Source organism: Pectinophora gossypiella, chromosome 2, assembly GCF_024362695.1.
Source record: "Pectinophora gossypiella chromosome 2, ilPecGoss1.1, whole genome shotgun sequence".
Classification (NCBI taxonomy): Eukaryota; Metazoa; Arthropoda; class Insecta; order Lepidoptera; family Gelechiidae; genus Pectinophora; species Pectinophora gossypiella.
The window spans coordinates 8,505,852-8,520,073 of record NC_065405.1 but is presented as its reverse complement, the minus strand read 5'-3'; the positions used below and the strand labels follow the sequence as shown (position 1 = coordinate 8,520,073).

At 36.5% G+C, this 14,222-nt stretch overlaps 1 protein-coding gene across 1 annotated transcript; it reads right to left on the bottom strand.

Moving 5' to 3' along the window:
* On the bottom strand, nucleotides 1-9,691 carry LOC126375185 (proclotting enzyme). The gene is made up of 12 exons (XM_050022055.1): nucleotides 9,463-9,691; nucleotides 6,209-6,288; nucleotides 3,594-3,764; nucleotides 3,168-3,289; nucleotides 2,637-2,797; nucleotides 2,114-2,208; nucleotides 1,949-2,032; nucleotides 1,711-1,877; nucleotides 1,464-1,599; nucleotides 1,246-1,384; nucleotides 979-1,124; nucleotides 1-545 (listed from the first exon to the last, which is right to left on the bottom strand). The coding sequence occupies exons 1-12, from the start codon at nucleotides 9,590-9,592 to the stop codon at nucleotides 390-392; spliced, it is 1,587 nt and encodes a 528-aa protein (XP_049878012.1). The 5' UTR covers nucleotides 9,593-9,691; the 3' UTR covers nucleotides 1-389.
* Nucleotides 9,692-14,222: the final 4,531 nt, after the last annotated feature.

Here is a 14,222-nt window from a genome sequence, read left to right as displayed (position 1 = left end):
TTTATTTATAATTAAATTCTCATTTTTACCAATTCATTAAGAAAGGCAAGGGTTGGTTGTCTTTCTCAAAGTAATTGGTCGCACATTAAAATGGAAAGCACTTAACTACATATTATCTGATCGAACATTGACCTTTGAAGAGCATTTATGGCGAATACTGGTTCCATTGTGACAGAATACGTGGGTAGCTTAATGGAACACAGTTATATGGCGTATAGATCCTATGTGATTTTATAACTGTTTCTGAATATTTACGTGTGTATATATTTTCCACCGAAGCTGTGTGCCATCTCTATGACGAAATCCTGTTAGTTTATTAAATTGTCTCCTTTCTTTTTTGTCTGTGTCTGGTTTGGTGGAAAATTAACCTGTTTTCTGAGTTGGTGTTCTTATTTGGAGTTCTTCTGTATCCATGGTAGGAAGGCGGTGACACGGGTGTAGACCCCAGGGTACTGGCCTTTGCCGCAGCCTATGCCCCACGACACCACGCCCACCTGGGTCCAGCGGTTTCCTTCGTTCACCATCAGAGGTCCGCCACTGTCACCCTGTAAACAAAGTGCCACATAAGACCTTAGCCATATCACACGTTTTGGGCCGACAGTGACGAATTATCAAAATGACAAAAAATGAATTGTGCCACACATAATGTAGTCGCATTCTTATCCTAATTTAAATCCTCATTAGTGTCGTGGTAATAAGACTAATAGCGTCCATGAACTAAGGTATTTTAAACTATTGCACCTATTATTTATCGGTGTCATTTCGGACAACTTCGTGATCCTTCCAATTCAAATTTCAAATCTCAACGAAAATATAATGATGTCACATAAAGTAATAGTTACTCTCGAATCATAATTAAGTGTACTAGCTTCATAAAATCTCACAACTTCCTAAGCCTGAGTACGATTTACGAAACTGTTGTAGTTTGATTTCACTTGCTTTGCCTTCTCTTCAGATATTAATTTGTCCAATACTCACACTGCAAGAGTCCATACTAGCTTTCCCGGCACATAACATGTGCTCAACTATTCCACCAGGGGCCGCAGCTCCATACTTTAATCGGCATTCAGCATTCGACCAGATCGGAATAGACACCTCTTGCAGAACTGATGGCTGCGGTCCACCTTAAAGAACAATTACCCTTGTAATTTCTGGATGTTTGTTTTCTAACGAGGTCCATATAGTCATTCGACAGGAACTGTTTAAATCAGAAAATACATTAAATATATTATCGTCATTGCTTACTCTCTCTCAAGCTGCCCCAACCAATAACAGTGGCGATGAGTCCAGCGTAAGCGCGTCCTCCACTCGGCAAACAAATCGGTCGAATATTCTTCGTGAACGTCACGGGCTGGTCCAGAGTTAACACAGCAACGTCGTTGTACTGAAATAGTTGAGGAAATTGTTGATTAAATTATAGAAACGCGATTTCAAACCGTTTTACGAATTTTAATGTCACGAACCAAAGTGCGCATGTCGAAACCGCGGTGCCTGACGACCCGCTTGATTTTCCTTTCAATGTGTTGGGTCTCTGCGTTAGTACGAATGTTGTGATCACCCAGTCTTGCAGTGAGACGAGCCACATCCCAAGAGGTCATACTGTAATTGATAACAAGCTATTGAAGTGAAGAAAAGGAATCTAATAATAGTTGCATTGATGGTTTATGCCTTTTATTATGAAAAGGTTTTAAATTGTTATACTGGACTTACTGGGCGACGCAATGGGCTGCAGAAAGAACATGTTTATCGTCAAACAAGGAACCTCCACAGAACTGGCGACCCGCATTGAATAGAGCCACAATCCACGGCCACTCGTTAAGCTCTGCGTTGTGGCCACCGACGATACGTTCCTCGTCCTGATAGTTGCTTTCGTACGTCTAAAATTTGATCAAAACTTTTAGCGAATTCCACACCAGTAAAAAATAGGAGGTATCTTGAAGTATTATACCTGAGGTCCATTCTTAATGCCGCAAGATCCGTCAACAGCTGGTTGAGGTTTGGCTGGTTGAGTAGGGTACGCTGGGGCCCATGTCTGAGAAATTATAAATAAGCAATATTGTGGTCAAACTTTAGGTCAATATCATGAATATTTAATGAATTTAGTAAACTTTACCTGTTTAGTAGTAGGCTTAGTTGTGCCTGGAGGTCTGGTAGCCCAAGTTGTGGCTTGTGTGTGTGGTGGTTTTGTGGTCACGCCTACACCTGCAACTATTTTTTAATAATTTTACTAGTTATATATTCTACGAATTTAATATCCCCTTTTGAACAATCACAATTACATTGTCTATTCTTATCTATCACTATGGGAACGGCACATCACTTTTCACTTTAGGAACATCAAGCATGTTCCTAAAGTGACAATGTTCCTGTTGTAAAAACTAATAGAAAGTATACTGGCTGCTTTTCTTTTTAAATTCTTCTTTCTTTTACTGGTCTTATCTGCCTAAAAGTTAGGTAATAAAGCTTTGTTTACATAAGTTTTGCATCTTTTTACTGCCGGGAACGATTCCAAGATGCGAACATTACATCATTATACATCAACACACAATGATATAAGACTTTACGTCCATTAGGTCTATTCTATCAAACACTTATTCTTAAGAAGCATACGACAAAATTCAAATAAAAAATCTTACTCATAGAGGGTGGGTGCGTAGGAGCGGTGTGGTCTGGCGGGTGCGTGGGCAACGGCGGGATTGTCGGAGGCCACTGCGCAGGGATCTGGCGAACGTTAGAACCTTGGTCCACGCCCATATTCCATGAACCGGCAAAAGCCGATAAGAAGCGGCCAGGGAATCTGTAACACGTAACAATATGTGAAGAATATTTAAATTCTGAACCTGTAGAAGAAGTAGAAGTTACTACAACATACAAGTACAACTGGGGGGGGGGGGGGGGGGGGTTAAAACGTCCACATCGAAGCAATTCATCTAAAAAAGCAATATTGCAATTTTACATTTGCGCATATAAAAGTAAGTGCGCAATGCAAACAAATGTCAAATAGAAATATTGCTTTTTTTTAAATGAATTTCTTTGATGTGGCCCTTTTAACCTTCTTGTTCATTAAAGACAGCTGGTAAGGGTAGTCTCTAATCATAGGTGGACGGATGCCACATGCTCCAGAAGTTAACTACTGTGAATGAACTAAATCTCTTCTGGAAACTAACCCAGCCAGCTGTAATGGCGGGAGTTGAACCGGTACAGCAGACGGTAGAACACCCAGGCGCTGGACATCGGGCTCCTGTTGTGGAGGGGTACCCACAGGCTCAGTGCAGCATACTCCGAATACCTGCACCCAAAAATAATAAATCCTTACTAGATTTATATATCGTAAGAGGACGAAAAAAATGGCGCCTACGCAATTCAAGGGATCATCTGCGAAAGACGATATTGTTAAATTTGCAGAAATTGCTTTAATAGTGTACTACGTTTACAATATCCTGGTAATTATTGTATAATATACTATCCAGGAAAACATACACCAGTATGTTTAAAGTACTTCCCCCCCCCCTCGTCGTATCAATAAGCAAGATCGTTCAATCGTCTCTAGGTCGTCTTTGGTAGATGATTTTTTTTTTAATTCATAAGTGTACCTCCATGTTGTCAGCACTGATGTAGCTGCAGGTGTCGTAGTGGCCCATTACCCAGCCATCCCCAGACAGGTCTGCCACCTTGAGCAATGGGTAGCACTCGCGGAAACTCTTGCAGGTGCCTCTCTTGCCAAGGGTCGTCTCGCAGTCGAGCCCGAAAGCGCCTTCGTCGGACTATTAAACAAAGGTTAGTATTTGTAAACATAGCAGTAGTAGTTATGTATACATTTGTTTTATGTATAAAGGAGATCATCGGCTCTCCATACTTTGGCCGGCCCAAATTCGAAAGTGCCGGCCAGAGAAAAAAAATGTGTCGAACCTTTCGAGAACATTTCTGTGAACATTTTTTACTATGACACCAAACCTGTATGACCATTAGTTTGGCTTTAATTGGATTTTAAAAATCTCGATTTTTCATACATTTTGTAAAAAAATATATTATGTCCGTTGGGAATAAAAGGGATACAGGCGTATTACAAAGGACCGTTAGAACATTTATTAGTATGGCGCCAAACTTCTATGACCATTATTTTGACGTTTATTGGACTTTCCGTTTTGGTTAATATGTTAAAATGCCGGCCATCGAAAAAATACGTCAAATCTGTCTAATAGTTGCTTCTCAATATTTTTTAATATGACATCAAATATCTATGACCATTATTTTGACTTTTATTGGAATTTACGTTTTAGTTCAAATGTGAAAAGTGCCGACCACCAAAAATACCATGTTGAGAGTATCGAGTAGATGCCTGTTAACATTTTTTCTATAGCGCCAAACGTGTATGACCATTAGTATGCCTTTTATTGTATTTTAAAAATCTTGATTTATTTTTTGTTTTGTTTAAAAATAAAGTGCTTTAGGCAAAACTTGCGGTACGGCGGATTACAAAGAACCTTTAGAACATTTAATAATCTGGCGCAAAACATTTTTGACCATTATTTTGACTTTTATTCGTCTCTCTTTCCGTTTTGGTTCAAATGGGAAAATGTCAGCCAGCGAAACAAAATAAGTCAAATCTTTTGGTAAACGACTTGAAACGTATTTTTTTACTATATTACCAAATATCGACCTTGGCTTTTATTAGACTTTTGAAAAAAAAACTTTTTTTATATACATTTTAACAATGACAACAAGCAGAGCTTTCCCAATGACTAGTTATTAGTCAGATAAATACTTTGGGTTTTGTTTTGTGTGTTGTTAGGTGAACTTCTATATTAATACTATCTGATTTTAGATATGACGTTGGCTGTAGTTTTTGCATTCGACTCAACGTTACGGCCTAAGTTTAGGTCGAATTATGGTATTGATTCATCTTGACCGTAGATGGTTACCACCCTCCAAAGATAAGCTTGCCATCTAGTGACGAAACTCGTATTTTGACATGACGTCTGAAGTAGCTGTTAGGGACGACAGGAGTCGGGCAGTTATACTTTGCATGTATGCCGATCACAATGTCCTGGTGCTACTTGGCCGATATAGTACAGTACCTCACATTTCTTAAAAAAAAATAAGCTTCTAAAGCGTGTATCACCATCAGGTGAGATAGTGGTCAAACGAAAACCTATTTTTGATTAATAAAAATGTGTCCAAAGACGACCACGATATTACGCCTTTACCTGCATTATCGCCAGATAAAACTTTTTTCGCCAAAGTGTAGGTATCTATGAAAACTCCAGATTTTTGAGAAATCTAATTGAGTTCAAAATAGTGGTCATAGACGTTTAATGTCATAGTAATAAACATTCTGACGATCCTTTAAATAACGCGCCTGTCATATTTTATTTTATAACAAAATAAATCAAGAATCGAGATTTTAAAAATCCAACAACAGCCAAACTAATGGTCATACACGTTTATTGTCATAGTGAATAATGTTTACAGGTATCTTCTCGATAGTTTTGACATGTGTTTTTGCTGACCGGCACTTTTCACTTAGAAACTAAAACGTAAAGTCCAATAAAAGCCAAAATAATGGTCATAGACGTTTGGTGCCATAATAATAAATGGTCAAAGGGATAAGTTTTAACGGGATATACCAATATTGTTTCTTGGCCGGCACTTCACATTTTCACCAAAATGTATGAAAAATACAAGTTTATTTTTTAATTCGAATAAAACCAGAAATATTGACGCTACGGCTTTGGTGCCATAGTAATAAATGCTCAGATGGATAAGTTCTAAGGATATATACCATTATTGTTACTTGGCCGGCACTTTACATTTTCACGAAAAATGTATGAAAAATACAGTTCTTTTAATTCGAATAAAACCGAAGATATTGACCCTACAGCTTTGGTGCCATAGTAATAAATACTCAGACGGATAAGGTCTAACGGAATATAGCAAAATTATTTTTTGGCCGGCACTTTGACTTCTGGGCCGAAATCCGATGATCTCCTTTTTATTTTAAACTACCTTTTTTACGAAGTTATTCATAGAGAGAAATAACAAAATGTTCCCGAAGGAATAAGATATATTCCCGAGCTTTAGCTCATTTTAATTTACCTTTAGGTGTCACCTTCCATCCGTAATAAGTTAAAATAAAAAGAGAGTCGCGAGCGGACATCTAAGTAGTTAAAATATAAAAAGGAAAAAAAAGTTAAATCTAAAAAGTTACCTGTCTAGTCTGCAGAAACCAGAATTGTTTTCCATCACGAGTACTGTTGCTGGTGTCGCGCCTTACACGACCCACCGCCGCTGAAAAAAGTATCTTTATATTATATTATTGCAAAGACTAGAAATAGAATAAAAAAAACGTAATCACTTGAAATCTGATCGGTGTATACCTGACTTAATAATAGTTTAAAGGCACGCATCTTCTTTAAATTATTCATCGGTAATAAGATGTTATTAACTTGTTTATGTTAAGATGTTCCATCAACTTAAATTATTGTTTACCCATTATAAATCAAACGTACGATTCTAACAGTAATTTCATTAGCTAATAAGTACCGTAATACAGTGGATGACTAAAATGTAGGCAAATTTTCAAAACCCGTTCCCCGCCTTGAAAGCTTGTCCGACAGCTTGCAATTCAGGTTAATATTTATTTCATACTAATTTTGAACGAGAACACACAAAAAAATCAACTAATAATCCTTCTTAATAAAAACTTCTTAGTTAAACGTCAATCAATTCATTTAATCAGTTCGCATCGACGTCGACATAGCGGTCGTAAATGATTAGGATATAAATCATACACTCTGCTCTCATCTCTATTTAATTTTACTGCCAATGTTGTGTGGTTGTGGCCAAGATATATTGGTGACTATATATTTACACTAACACCATACTATACCTAAATTAGATATTAGGTAGATACTCTGTGTTAACACGTCACGAAAAAAACGATTGAAAAGCTACACACACATATTATGAAGCTCAGCGTGCCTAGAGAAGCTTTTTGTTTCGTTCCTGACATCAATGACTAAGCGTTTCTTTGTCGCAGTATTTGTGACATTATTTTACACAGGATTCTAAAGAATGTATTTTGTATTTCGCTACCCTACATAGTATGTGTAGAAAACTTAAGGACACCGAAATTGTTATTCACTGGACGTTCTGAAAAGCATTTGTTACCGCATGCCCGTACCGCGTCCACAAACATGCAGGCAATTTATTTCGGATTGCTGCATAACGGTTTACCTTTTATATCGACACTCCTTGTACTGAATTGTTTACAATACAATTTATCGTGTATCCGATTGTTTTGCATTCGTCTTTACATATTAAATGATGTGGGTTGATTGGATTGACACGGGTGGATACTAAATTATGTAGATAAATTTGTTGGATACTCAAACTTTAATCTTAACCTGATTAAATCCTTATTATATCTTACTGGTGCTATCATGCATAATTATTGAAGCCATTGCTCACTTTCAAAAGTGCAGAACAATAATAAGGTCAAGGATGAATGACTGTAGGTATTATAAGAGCAGATTTTGGGACTAGTACGAATAGGTAGTATCTAGGCATATAGATATCTACACAATTTCTGAAGTTAATTTGAAAATATTGCTATAAAATGACCTCAGAGAAAAATCACTACAACGAAATGAACCTTGTTATTCCTACTTAAATGTCGAAGTACCACTGCAGGTACCTAGAAACTATTTTAAAATTACAGCGGCAAAAAGAACCCCATCCCATAAAGCAAAGTTATTGGTCTTTACAATGCGTTTCTCGTTCACCCAGCAGTAAAATAATTTATTGAAGAAGGTAGGGTTTCGTGTACGTAATGTAATGTAAGTGTATCCATAAAAATAGTTAGCCCTGCAAAAAATTGCGCGTAAACAACCGACCTTGGAGACGTTGAGAGTTGAGAGATCGCAATGCTGCACAGAACTTGCAACCAAAACATCTAGTCATTAAACCTGATTCCCTGTGACACTTTAATGAAAATGTACGGGTTTTAAATGTTCCTCGCCCTTACAATTGAAGTACGAAACGGGATTTCTTATTAAGGTTCTGTATAAAACTGCTGGAGTGCTCAGATCATTCTAGGTAGGTACTATCAAGTTTAGCAGAATGATCAAGAAAAACAAGTCTTTTTTACCGCCCTAGTTTTATACTTCGCAAAGGGATCTCTAATTTGATCTTAATGTTACAACTTCGAAGCAAAAAAAGTATATTTCGAAAGAAATGAACAAGAGCGGACTTATTTTACCTGGCCGAAAATATAGCTTTACTTTGAATAGCAGTGTGTAATATTGACAATGTTTAATTTCATATTAGTGAGTCAAAGGGGCGTTACTGGAAGAGTAGTTTTACATTTAATGGTTAATAACAAAGCTGTGCGATAAAGCTCAAGTAGATTTTTTACTCTAAGCTGACACATGGTTGGTTGATCGATGTAAACATGTTAGCGGTAGCGCGCAGACAACAATGCTTGTAGGTACTCAGGATTCCGGGTTCAGCTTCTAATGCGAGAAAATGTCAGCAGCGTCATCCAACTTCAATCTATACTCTCCGATCTAATTAATGTCCTCGATGCGGACAAAAAAGCGTAACAAGTCGGAGTCAAGTGCCTCAGTGCGGTACGGACAATGATTTGATTGATGTGGTCGGGATTTGTGATGTGGGCGTCTGAGCATTTGCATTGAATCGATCATATAGGTATTTTCCGAATAATGGCCCACCACGTGTGTACGAGCCGTCGGACCACAGGTTGACGACCACCAACTTCTCAGTAATTATCTGCTATGGACACCGCGAACGCGACTGTAATAAGTAACTGATTAATGGTTTATGCTTCATACCTCCTCCGGTTGATTGAGGGGAGGTCTGTACCCAGCACTGGGACGGTATATAGGTTTTTTATGTGCATGTTGTTATAATAGTTTATAAGTTGGTTCCTAGAGCTTAACAATAAGTACCCAACTGAAAAATATTTCGTAAAAAATAATTTTTACCTAATGAGTAATGACAAAATATTTTTTCAATTTGTCAACGCTGACCAACGGTTTATATGCGTTATATATAAAATATATTTATTAACATTTTAAAGCTATCACCTGTCAATATTTACACCAGACTTTTCACCGTGGCCGGACATCTCAGTTGCAAATTTTAACTTTCTCTAGCCTCAAAACCCCATACCGACGACGTGTGTCGTCCATTGTTTTAGGAATACGTGAGGCCAGCACACTCCCATTTCTTTTTATAATGTAAACAAATACTACAGTTTTAAGTTAATTGTACCTAACAATGCGGCCGCAACTCCAGCCTCATTGTCGGTTAATTTAACACACGTATGTACTAAACACCAAGGTTTTTGTTTAGCGAAATGTTTATTTTGTTGATTGAACCGTTTTCACCGTAGCTAATGCACTAATCTAGTTTAATAAAACATTTGAGAATGCTGCTCACCATTTATAATGACAGCATCGTCGGTGTACAACCCCCCATCCTTTGCAGAGAAACCGTAGTCTTCAGTTACACTTCCGCCAAACGCCGCCAGGAGGCCAAGCCAAAATATTATGAATTTAGTCCTTAACATTATATTTTCCAATAATTGTTTAATTCACTAAATATGATTATGTAAATGAAAAGTGAGTAGTCAACTGCGAGGAGCGCGACGCGAGGATGTGCGGCCCGCAAGGAGTCGCTTCGCAAAATGCTTTGGCCTCTTGAATCCGCGCCTTTTAATATTTTACACTGACGCTCCATATTAGCTTGAAAAGATAACAGAGCTTTTTCTTTTGTACTTGGCTGACATTTGCGCATGATTCAAATAAGCTTTTTAAAATATGACAATCATTTGGTTCGGTCTCTCTGAAATGAGATGTGAGCTTCGATTGATGGTGTTTACATCTGCAGAGTTCACATGGCCAAAAATATCCTTTTAGGAGATCAACGAACCTCAGAGGAATTTCTTCATTAGGGACGGTAATAACGGCAAGCACGAATTGGCCCTTGAATGCAATAAATTGATGGTGGCATCAAGATAATACCTGCAGCGACGTGTGGCGCCGCTCCGATGGAGTGGAAATAATCATCATCGTCGGCTGTTCCATTAACGAATTTTATGTTTTAATACCAGTAGCGAGTAGCGACTGATGCATAAACTATCGATGGCGAAACGTAATGGGAGTAGTCATTTCATTATACTTTAAATTATTTGGTAATTAGCATACAAAGTTTCACAGAAACTAAATGGTACCTACCTTAAAAGTTAATGAGGTAGGTAGATTGGGTATTTTTGATAATTTATTGTTTTATCACACATGTAATGGGTTGGGACCTAATTATTACTGCCTACTGATTGTACACTATTTAATTTTTTGTCGCGTTATCATGTTGGTGGGACTGAAAAGAATGTAGAGACAAAAGCTCGTCTAAAGCTGCCAGGACGACATTCGCGTGAGAACTGGTTCACCGGCTCCCGGCGCAGGCGCTGCTCTCTGTTCTACATGCAAGGGGATGCCATTTATTTCAATTAACTATTCTCTACACATTTAGCCGATATATGCAAATAAGACAGATATTCATTAATTTAACGGATTTCTGCATCGAAGATATATCTAAGTACTTAATAAAGACATTTGTGGCATTAATTTCCAATTATGTTACAAAAGTATAACTCGGATATTATTGGAATAAATAAAAAGAAACTGCATGAATAAAATGTATTATGTGAAAGCTTATGCAGGTAGGTAGGTCGCCGCTGCCAACAAGTAGGTAACGGCGCCAAGATACTGAAGAGTACAGAATTTTGGGCGTAATACCGTTAAGACCAATAATACCACTTCCCAGTTTGTACACAAAGCACTAAAAGCCCCATGTCGGTGACCTTTAGCAAACATATTGCGTTCCATCCAGGAGATAGGTAGTTATAATTTTTTTTCGAAGCTGAATTTGTGTACCTATGCTAAGTATAGGGTACGTAGGTACACTAGAATTAAGATCGCAATAACAAGATTGGAATGTTGATACTAAATATCGCGTCGGGACTTGCGGCGACAGCATGACGAAATCTAATTCAGTCAGTCACCTATTTAAAAAAAGATTTTACGAAGAAATTTTTAATGTTTTCTAAGTCCAAAAATATACGTTATTTATTATCTTAAAGCAAGTGAAATACCTATTAAAAATGCATCCATGCTAGCTATGCGGTTAGTGTATTAAGTTTTTAACCTTTTGATCATGTGCGATTAGATAGAACCAAGGATAAAACGTGTACGTTATTAGCGTCATCAATCTCTGAACGTTCCGTTATTTCAAGTACGACGGGATTGACTGTTTGGTCGAAATTTTAAAGACGCACTTGAACTTGAAAGCACTGAATACAGACATTTAAGACTTACTCATACATTTCAGTATATTTTTATCTTTTAAGTATTTGTTTACTCACCGATTTACGACATAAAAATACTTTTACTGTTCCAATTTTTTTAAAGTAAGTAAGTAGGTAGGTAGAAAATAAATCGATTTTGCATTTTTTTTTTATGAAGCATGGAGATTGCGTTTGGTCAGAGCTTTTGTTCCAGGCTGAATTTACTGAGAAAAATATTCTTATTGCCTTTTGATGTTAAGAAAAAAATACCTTTATTTTTAATTTACTTCTAAAGGCAGTTCATAAAGTCTGTAATAAAATCTTCTTGCTGATTAAAATGGATTCCACCCATCGATAAAAAAAGCTTGTCGGAAATCCCATAATCATGGAAACAAATGGAAACTTAAGACTCACCAATGTGATTTTACTTGATTAACCGCTACCGCGGAGCAAAAGATGAGCTTCTATTGGTTCTATTGGTGCTCTGTGCTTTAGCAGCTTTATTAGACCTACCTATAAGTCTTAGTGATGTTTGAAGTGTGAGTAGGTAATTTATTTAAAAACATTTGGGTGTAGCGTTTGCTTATGGGTTGCAAAAATTATGCTTATACTAAAATCATTTATGAAAGTTATTAACAAAAGGTACGCGCGTATTTATTTTGCTTAAGCATTTATTATTTTTGACACGCGTACTTTCTCTTCAAACAAATAACTTACTAACTTATTGTGAGTTTATTTAGGTATTGTTGTAATTACGCAATTTACTTTTTAATAATTCTAGTTAATAGAATAGAATAATGCGAATAAACAATAATAATTACTTATTGCGTATTAATGGTAAGTTTTTCTTGACCGATGGTAATGATGATGATTAATGGTAACCGTTGGTTCTATTTCACTTTTCATAAGTACACAGTATACACATGAACTGTCGCCTATGACGCTAAATGGGTAGGTACAGCCAACAACTAGGTAATCAGAAAGATTGCAGCCCCTTCTATTACGAATCCTAATGTAAGGCGGAGGTATAGTTTTGTGAAAAAGCTGGGAAAAGCGGTATAAAAATGACTGTACATACGTAGACACTAGTTGAACATTATTATCTTCATCGTGTATTCGAGTACTAATATGATTTGATTAATGAAGTATCTAAGTACAAAATTCGTTGTTAAGACATGTGAGTGTTCGTCATAGATCATCTCATTCTAACGAGTTTTTGTGGCGTGGGATCGTCAACCTTCGTGTTTAGAATAACTGTCGAACTATCAGTCTAATGATTTTTTAGCTATTGGCAAAGGCATTGTACTCTTTCATCTATATACTGGGTTACGTTCTAATGTAGAGTTTAGAGTCTTTGGGAGTATTTTTGCAGCGGCACCGTTATTTGAACTTGAAAAATGAAGTGCAATGAAGCAGCGACAAGTTAATTAGACATCGGACCAGTTTTGTGTTTAGGTTGTAGGTACATCTGTCTTTCTCGAAATACATAATCTAAACAAGATCTGATAATGAGATTCCATTGTTAATAAGATTTTTATAAACAACTAACTTTTCTCCCGTGACTCTACTACCGCCTGGATTTCCGTTCAGTTTTTGTTTTTTTTCTGCGCATCTAGAATTAGCAGCCAGTTTTATTTACTCCCCCTTTAATTTTTGAACTGTTTTTATTTTTGCTAGTTGTTATTTTACCTTACAATTTACAATTACACCAAATTCGACGTGTATTATTATAGAGCTAATACAAGAAGATGTTAGTATTTTTGTTTGTGTTATACTATTTTCATTTTTTATTATTTTATTTTATCCGTTAGAATATGCACTACTATGGCACTAAGTTTGGTTTAATCGTTTTTGTACAAAGTAAGAAAAAAACGACTTTGAAAAAATTGTGTCATTTATACGGACCATCCTAAATTTTAAACTTTTCGAGATTTTTATTATTTATCTTTCTAGATTAAACTCTATTTTTGTGACAAATAATGTATTATCGTATGTTGTCGTTTGTTTTAGAGCGCAAGATCAAAAAGACGTTGAAAAATATAATTCACTTCATTTCACTTTCAGATTTTTTTATTACTTGATGAATATCCGTTATAATAATGCACATTATGTGCAAATGTCAACTATGTAGGTATCAAATATGGATCAAAAGATACAGCTTTTTAAAGGTTGAACTTTGAGACCCTTTGACAAATAAACGTACAGACGCTAAAAACGGTTAAGAGGTACTATTCGAAATCCGTTTCTGTACAGAATGAGAAAAGCACTTTAAGCCCATTTTTCGTTGGAATAACAAAAACAAACATTTTTTATATGATCGATCATTATTTGCGCAACTTAAGATGTTTCTGATTATAAATGATATAAAAAACTACTCAAAGACTACAAAAGAAAATAACATCAAAATCGGACCTGTCTCTGGCAAATTAGAAGTTAGGAAGCTCCGGCTTTCTCTTCCCAAGGCAAAAAGCAAGGGAAAATTCCACATGATATCAACTCAGAATCATGGTCTGAGTCATCCCTCAAAGTTTTCATTACTATCACCCTGTATAAGTAGGTATTAAGAATATTTTACAAATAATAGGTGAGTAAACCCTAGACGGACTTAAAAGTCACGGTAAGCATTGTTGTGGTTTTAACCGTTACGGATTATGTTCGAAGTCTTCATAATATTACGTTGACGTGTGGAAGATGAGTCAGCCCGTATAGTGCGTGACAAATATATTCCATTTTATCTGCAAGGAGATGTCAGTGTATCGCTAATCCACGTCTCGACTTGACAAGGGTTTTCCAGTGTGCATTTTGTACTGTAATTAAGCCTTCATCATTATTTCAGCGACTTTCCTTATTGATT

Bases quoted from the DNA above. Each gene is read 5' to 3' on its own strand.
- LOC126375185 (XM_050022055.1), bottom strand. From the start codon at position 9,592: ATGTTAAGGACTAAATTCATAATATTTTGGCTTGGCCTCCTGGCGGCG. The intron at 1,878-1,948 runs GTATAATACTTC...ATCAAATTTTAG, and splicing joins GCATTAAGAATGGACCTCAG to ACGTACGAAAGCAACTATCA. The intron at 1,385-1,463 runs GTTCGTGACATT...CAACTATTTCAG, and splicing joins GTTTCGACATGCGCACTTTG to TACAACGACGTTGCTGTGTT.